This window comes from Enhydra lutris, unplaced genomic scaffold (assembly GCF_002288905.1).
Source record: "Enhydra lutris kenyoni isolate GAN:26980312 unplaced genomic scaffold, ASM228890v2 scaffoldscaffold22, whole genome shotgun sequence".
Lineage (NCBI taxonomy): Eukaryota > Metazoa > Chordata > Mammalia > Carnivora > Mustelidae > Enhydra > Enhydra lutris.
In genome coordinates this window covers 10,636,628-10,643,603 of record NW_019154106.1, presented here as the reverse complement: position 1 = coordinate 10,643,603, position 6,976 = coordinate 10,636,628, and the positions used below count along the sequence as shown (strand labels likewise).

The following is a 6,976-nucleotide window of genomic DNA, read 5'->3' as shown; positions in this document are numbered from 1 at the left end:
GATGGTGATGATGATGGTGATGATGATGGTGATGATGATGGTGATGATGGTGATGATGATGGTGATGATGGTGGTGATGATGATGGTGATGATGGTGATGATGATGGTGATGATGATGGTGATGATGATGGTGGTGATGATGATGGTGATGATGGTGGTGATGATGACGGTGGTGAGGACAGCTATCATCTCTTGGGCACCCCCAAGAGGGGCACCCACAGCACCATGGAATGTGCACACACTGGCTGCTTACATCTCATCACCATCTTGTGAGACAGGGACCACCATTCCCACTGGACAGATTAGGAAACAGAGACTGGTCAAGGCCCAAGGCCACACAGCTGCTAAGTGGCATCCTGTACCTCAGGATGGCCTGACTGTACAGTTCCACTTTCAGTCCCCCGCTCTGCAGCACTCAGGAGCTCTGGCTTGAACACACTGGAATTCAAGATTCCACACTAAAGGCTACTCTGTGTCCACTGGTGCGTGAAGGGACTGGAGACAGTGAACAGAGATGGGGTCATCAGTCACTGGAGTCCTGAGCCTCAGAGCAGTCCGGGGAAGCCATGATTGCCAAAGGGATTTGACAAGATACATAGAAACTGCTGGAAAACACAGAAAGGGAAACTATAAATAGGTGCTTGGGGGAGACACCCAGTAGAGGAACAGCATCTCAAAGGTTGGCTGGCCTGCCACTCCCTCGCTGGGACACCACGGGCAAGTTACTGAACATCTCAGGTTCAGTCTTGGTGTCCTCATCTCCAAGTCAGAATAATAATACCTACTTCATCGTGTTAGGATTAAAGGAGATGCACATTGCTCAGTGTAGACAGGCATACGGGCGGAGGCAACCGGCGTTCCGTGAGCAGGGCACGCAGTGGTGGGAGTGTCCAGAAGCAGGAGGGGAGCAGAGCTGGCCACATAAGCAAGATGGAAAGAAGGAGGACATGCAGCTGGAGAGAGAATGGGAGAGAAGATGCAAGGTGGCCATGCCCATAAATATCCAATTTGGGGGCACTCATGTTAGAAAGACATGGCTCTTTCCCCATGACCCCAAGAAAATGATTCCAGCCATTTACAGTCACAACTGCCTGGACAGGGACCACCATGGCTTGAGTGGTGGTAAGCAACCCCACTGAGGGGGTTCTGTTAAGAAGTTACGTGCTGGAAAGGGCTCCTGGGTTAAGCGGAGACTGAATATGGGGGCCTCTGATGTGCCCACCCGGTTCTAGAATTCATTCCTTACCAAAAACACAAGAAAAAACATAGGGCAGAGCTTATCAGAAGCACACATGCCCCCTTCCTTGGGAAAACCGTTCTACTTATGGGAGTGGATCTGTGGGGTGCTGGCAAACCACCTGGAAAAGAAAATCCCTCCCCGATGTCAGCTCTGGTCCGCGGCAGCTCGGCTCACAGCAGGCTGGCATGGATCAGGGATGATGCCCAACTGAGAGAGCCGCTCAAGGATAGGTTCGCTGCAGGCCGCGGGGGGCGGGAGGAGGCAGGTGGGGGACGGTGAGGCCCTCGGCTCAGGGACTGCTGTGCCATTAAAATGAGAGCTGAGAAAACTTCGGTAGCAACACAGAGCGTCCCTGGGATCCATGGGACGGGAGAAACATGGAAATGGGCGGGGGAAGGCGGGGGTGGTATCGCGGATGTACCAGCTGGCTTTCCCTCTTAAAACAGCCTTTTAGGGTTGCTCTGAGGAGATCTCCTCAAAAGAGCAGAATCGGGGTTTTATTTCCCCCGGGGCTGGGAGAATCCGGGGGCGCGCAGGGCTCTGCACGTTCTCCCCGCGGCCGGCAGAGGGCGGTGTGGAGCCGGCCCGCCTGCCCGGCTGAGCCGCGTCCCGCTCCCGCAGACCGTCCAGATCCTCATCGGCCTCATCCACCTGGGCTTCGGCAGCGTGCTGCTCATGGTCCGCCGCGGCCACGCAGGGATGCTCTTCATCGAAGGCGGCGTCCCCTTTTGGGGAGGAGCCTGCGTGAGTGCCGGGGCCACCTGGGGCCCACCTCTCCCCTCTGCGCCCGCCCGCTTCCATTCTTTTGGGCACAGGCCACCCTGGCACAGAGAAGGCTCCCAAAAAGGGTGGGATGCAGGGGATGAGGGCAGGGATAAAGGATCCTAACCACCTGTATTATCTGGATACTAAACTCACCGCACATCCAAACCCCAGCCTGCAGAAACCTTCAACTTCCCTCGTGGGCCCCAGCCCCCCAAGAGCTCTGTCCACTGGGATGTGACCAGCTCTCCCCAGTCCATTCATCTGCCCGTTCCACCGGCCAGCCTGGCCAGCAAACCGCCCCCCCCGCCCCCCACCCGCCTCGTCCCCTGCAGCAGAATCCGGAAGCACATGGTTCTTGGTAAATCTCCAACATCCAGAGAGCACTTCAGTGTTCACACAGCGCCCCCTGCAACTGCGTCACCCACCTGTGTCTCCCAGCTGCCCCGGGAGACCACAGGCTTGGGCGTGAGGCCAGTGGGGTCCGAATCCCAGCTCCACGGCCACTGCGTGTCACCATGGAGTCCCTCAGGCAAGTTAGGTAGTCTCCAGCCTCAGTTTCCTCATCTAAAAGGCAAAGTCCTGGCCCCACCTACCCCAGAGTTTGAGGAAATCAAAGCTAATGCATGTGGGAACTAGTTCCCAAGACTTGAGTCTGCCGCAAACGGGGACTCTCATTTTGTAAGAGTTCTGCCTTCAGAGAGAGAGCCAGATTTGTGTGACCTATGAGTGATGTGATTGAAAACATGCACCTTGCCGGCTATGGCCCCAGTTCCCTGGACGGGCCGCCCAGGAACCAGCGGACACCCTTACAGAGAGATCCCAGGAAGCAGGGCCGTTGACAGCCAACAGGCTGCTGCCATCTCCCTGGTGTCAACCGAGCCTAGGCATGATGTGGCCTGCCCAGTGTCCTGGCCACAGCCTCACCAGGATCCCCTCTTCCCCACACAGTTTGTCATCTCTGGGTCGCTCTCAGTGGCAGCTGAGAAGAGCCACACCAGCTACCTGGTAAGTCTGAGTGGGGGCCCCAGGGCCACGACTGATTCTCCTCTACTCTGCCCTCCTGGCCATTCACTCATCCAACAAACGTTCACTGGGGGTCTGCTGAGTGTCAGGCACAGGACACCCAACATAGGACAGGAGGAACCAAGACACACTTTGCAATACAGGGCAGAAACTGAGGGTCCGCAGACCGAGCACTTGTGGTCATTTAGAGAAAGATCCAAAATGTCTCTTGGAAGAGGAGATGGCTAATCTGGGCCTTGGTGGATAGGGAGGACTTAGAAATAGGGAGGGACAAGCACAAGAAGGCAAGGAGGAGTCATGGGCAGGGTTGCTGAGGAAACCACGTGGAGCTCCATGTGAGCAGGGCAGAGGTCTGGGAAAGCAAGAGGAGAGATGCACTGGGTCCACGTGGTGGAGGCTCAGACCCCTCTGTGGGCAGGAGGAGGCAATGTGGGCTTTGAAGGGGAGCACATCCAGCATGCTCCAGGCTCAGAGAACACAGCAGTGAAGGCCAAGTTCCTACCTTCTTGGACCTTACACTCCAGGATCTGGTAAGACACCCAAAGCCAAGCAACAAAGTAGTTAGGGAGTGTGCAAAGTGCCACAAGGAAAGCACACGGGGTAATGTGACATTCATTCCACTCCTCAAGGACAGTTTGGGTTCCCAGGACAGGTGCCACCAAGCTCACTATTCAGAGCAGGACAGTCACAGGAGAGCCTGGGAACCAGCATCGCAGGCAAGAAGACAGCATGGGGAGGGCATGGGGACAGAAGGAGCCAGGGCAGATTACAGGGGTGAAGGCAGCAGAGAGGGAGGACACAGCCAAGAGGGGGAAGGGAGGGAGAGGAATCTGGGCCTAGAGGGACTTTGGAATTTTTTAAGGGACACTGTTTAAGGGAGTCCACTGAGAATGGAAGTGGAGATTCCTTGTCCTACTTGCATTCTTGGGAGCTGTCCAGTGCTGGGCACTGAGTGGAGAACGGATCAGACCCGGGCAGGACTGGAACTCGGGACCCCCCCCCCAAGCTGTGAAGTCCAGGAGTGCAGGGACCTGACTTGTCCCCATGATCACAGCTCCTGGGACAATGCCTGGCTCCTGCAGGTGCTTTGTAGTGCTTTGTGGGCTCTGGTCTCCATGACCTCTTTGATGTCACTTAAAAAAAGAAAAGAAAAAGAGAGGAAAGGAGAGAAGAGAAAAGAAAAGAGAAAAAGGAAAGAAGAGAAAAAGAAAAAGAGGATCAGAGATCTGAGAACCTGAGTGGATCCCACAGTCCCAGCCCCCCGACCCACAGGTGGTCCCCAAATTAAGGCCAGGGCTGTTTAGTCACAGGTTCCCACTACTGGGTCAAAAGAGCATTGGGTTCTGGCTGCGAAGAGAGGATGAGCCCTGAGTGGTCGCTCGGACCACCCAGAGAGCCACTTGCCCTGAAGCCCTGCGCCTCCACGTGAGGGTCTGTCCTGCCTTCACTTCAGGGCCCTCTGCACCTACCCTTTGTCTGTCCCTTGCCCAGTGTCCGCCAGGGCCTGCAGCACCTTGCTTTACCCATCCCCACCCAGTACGTCATGGAAATGACCCCATCATCTCTCCCAACTGGCCCTCAGTGTCCATAGCAGAGAGCCTCCGTGACTCTAGCCCCCAGGGCAGTTGCTCCTGCAGGGTGCTGGGCCCCGGGGGGGTAGACACAGTGAGGATGGGCCAGGAGCCTGCGAGGCAGACCACACCCAGAGAGGCCACGGAGGGAATCTGCCCTCTCTGGCAGCTTCCAAGATGACAGAGGTAAGGAAGGCTGCAGGGCTGTCCCCAGAGGCCCCAGGGGAGAAGGGAGCAGGGACAGGGGTCAGGAAGCACACCTCGCACATGGTTGGGTGGCCCCTGAGCCCTGGCGGGGGAGGGAGGGCGGCCGCCTCCTTCCTTTCTCCATTCTCCTCCTGTCTCCCTCCTGCAGGTGAGGAGCAGCCTGGGGACCAACATTCTCAGTGCCATGGCGGCCTTTGCGGGGATAGCCATTCTGCTCATGGATTTTGGTGTCACTAACTGGGTGTGTTGTCAGATGCCCCCAGAAGTGGGAACACTCAGAGCCTGTTAGAGACACAACCAGGAGGTGGGGTAGGCAGAGTGTGCAGCGCGGAGAGCCCCGGGGACCTGGGTGTGGGCAGGGCTTGTCAGTCCTGATAGATCTCATGTGGATATTGACCCCCTGACTTACCCCAAGATTGGGCCCCGTGGGCACGGAGCGGCAGCCCAGTAGAGGGAAGGGGAGGGCACAGGGCAGGCAGCAGGTGTCCTGGCTCCAGCATTGCCAGCCCTGGCTGTGTGACCTCGAGCAAGTTACTGTCCCTCTGGGGCTCTTTCCTCCTGTGCTCTAGAGCACTGGGCTTGCCTTGACTGAGGGTGTGTCCCCAGGATGTGGGCAGGGGCTATCTGGCCGTGCTCACCATCTTCACCATCCTCGAGTTCTTCATCGCGGTCATTGCCACCCACTTTGGGTGCCAAGCCACCCGCGCTCAAGCCAACACGGTGAGTACATCCCACCGCCTTCCTCCCCCCACCCACCCAGCGTCCCCCCCAACAGGGACCTCGGAGGAAGGCTGCTGGCTGGGAAGCCTCCTCTTCCAGCCTCTTGCTTCTTCCCTCGTTCTAGCAATTAGGAGGGACTGCGCTGCGACCCGCTCCCCACCCTCTTACATCAGGGACTCCCGTGAAGTCTTTGAGGAAGCTATTCTCCTCGCTGCCACAGTGGGGCGCCAGCACCAAGAAGCCGGGGGCTCTGCGAGGCTGGGGCGCAGGGGACCAGCGCAGTGCAGCACACGGAGGGGCGGGACCTTCCAGGAGTTCACAGGCCTTGAAGCCGACTCCGGGGGAAATTAGCTTAGTTTCCCCAAATCTGGAGGACAGTGAGGACAGAAAAGAGGCGGAGGAGGACATTGAGGAGTAAAGGCGGCCTCAGGCGGGAAATGAGGGCCATAGAGCGTGGGTGCAGCTCGGGAGGTGGCTTTTTGCAAACTGGAGGTGAGGCCACCGCAAGACTGTGCGGAGGAGTGCGTGCGCACAGGGAGCGAAACCAGCCCTGCGGGCTCGCCTTGAACCTTGAACCCCCAAGACGGAGCCAGGGCAGGGGAAGCCCAGGGAGAAAGAACGCCAGACCTTTAGGTCCTAGAGAAATGAGAATTGCGTCTGTTTTGTTCACTGCTGTGCTTGCAATGCCTGGGCCATAATGGGCCCCCGTAAATATTTTTGAAATATTAGTCGAACCGGCTTCATCCGAATTCAACCGAATTCATCTACGGAATTCACGACGAGGGCGCTGTTCTCAGTATGCCCACAGGGGGGCACTGTTGTAACACCGCCCGGAGGCGCCAGCGCCCTCCACGACTGTCGAGGTTCTCTTTTCTTTGCAGCCTGTGATTTTCCTGCCCAGCGCCTTCAGCACTGACTTCAACATCCCCAGCCCCGCAGCCTCTCCGCCCCCCGCCTATGACAATGTGGCCTATATGCCCAAGGAGTCATCCGAGTAGAGGTCACTCCGCGGGTTGGAAGCCAGCCTGTGGGCCCAGCCTCCCCAGCCCCCACCGCGTTAATCTGGGGGCACCCCATCCCCCCACCCTATCCTCACATTGTGGCACCCAAGTGAAACATTCCATAGGGATGTCTGTCCCAGACATCTCCCTCGGTGGCTTCCTTCCTAAAAGAACTAGTTGATGTCAAGGGTGTGTGTCCCTCAGCTCCCTGGGTCCTGCCACCCTTCTGGAAATGTCCCCCACCTGCTGCTCTGTTCTCCTCTCTGCTCATTGGGAGGCAGCTCGGGCCCCATTGTCAGACAGGTTCAATGGCTGCCTCAGGCCTTGGGAAGATCATTCAGCTCAGGAGCCCAGAATCCTCCAGGAAAGTGTACTGAGTCCAGGTGCTGAGGCCACACAGCTGGCCATGGCCTGACCTCCGGTGTCCAGGCCCCAAGAACAGCTCTGTG

General features: G+C 57.6%; 1 protein-coding gene across 1 annotated transcript in view; it reads left to right on the top strand.

Annotated features, from left to right (window-relative positions):
- Positions 1 to 6,524, top strand: part of LOC111150255 (membrane spanning 4-domains A15) — a 7,740-nt gene extending 1,216 nt beyond the window's left edge. Inside the window, exons 2-6 of the mRNA XM_022507689.1 lie at positions 1,862 to 1,984; positions 2,954 to 3,010; positions 4,955 to 5,047; positions 5,413 to 5,526; positions 6,408 to 6,524. Coding sequence (XP_022363397.1) covers positions 1,862 to 1,984; positions 2,954 to 3,010; positions 4,955 to 5,047; positions 5,413 to 5,526; positions 6,408 to 6,524 — 504 coding nt within the window. The remainder of the gene's footprint in view (positions 1 to 1,861; positions 1,985 to 2,953; positions 3,011 to 4,954; positions 5,048 to 5,412; positions 5,527 to 6,407) is intronic.
- The last annotated feature ends 452 nt before the right edge of the window (positions 6,525 to 6,976 follow it).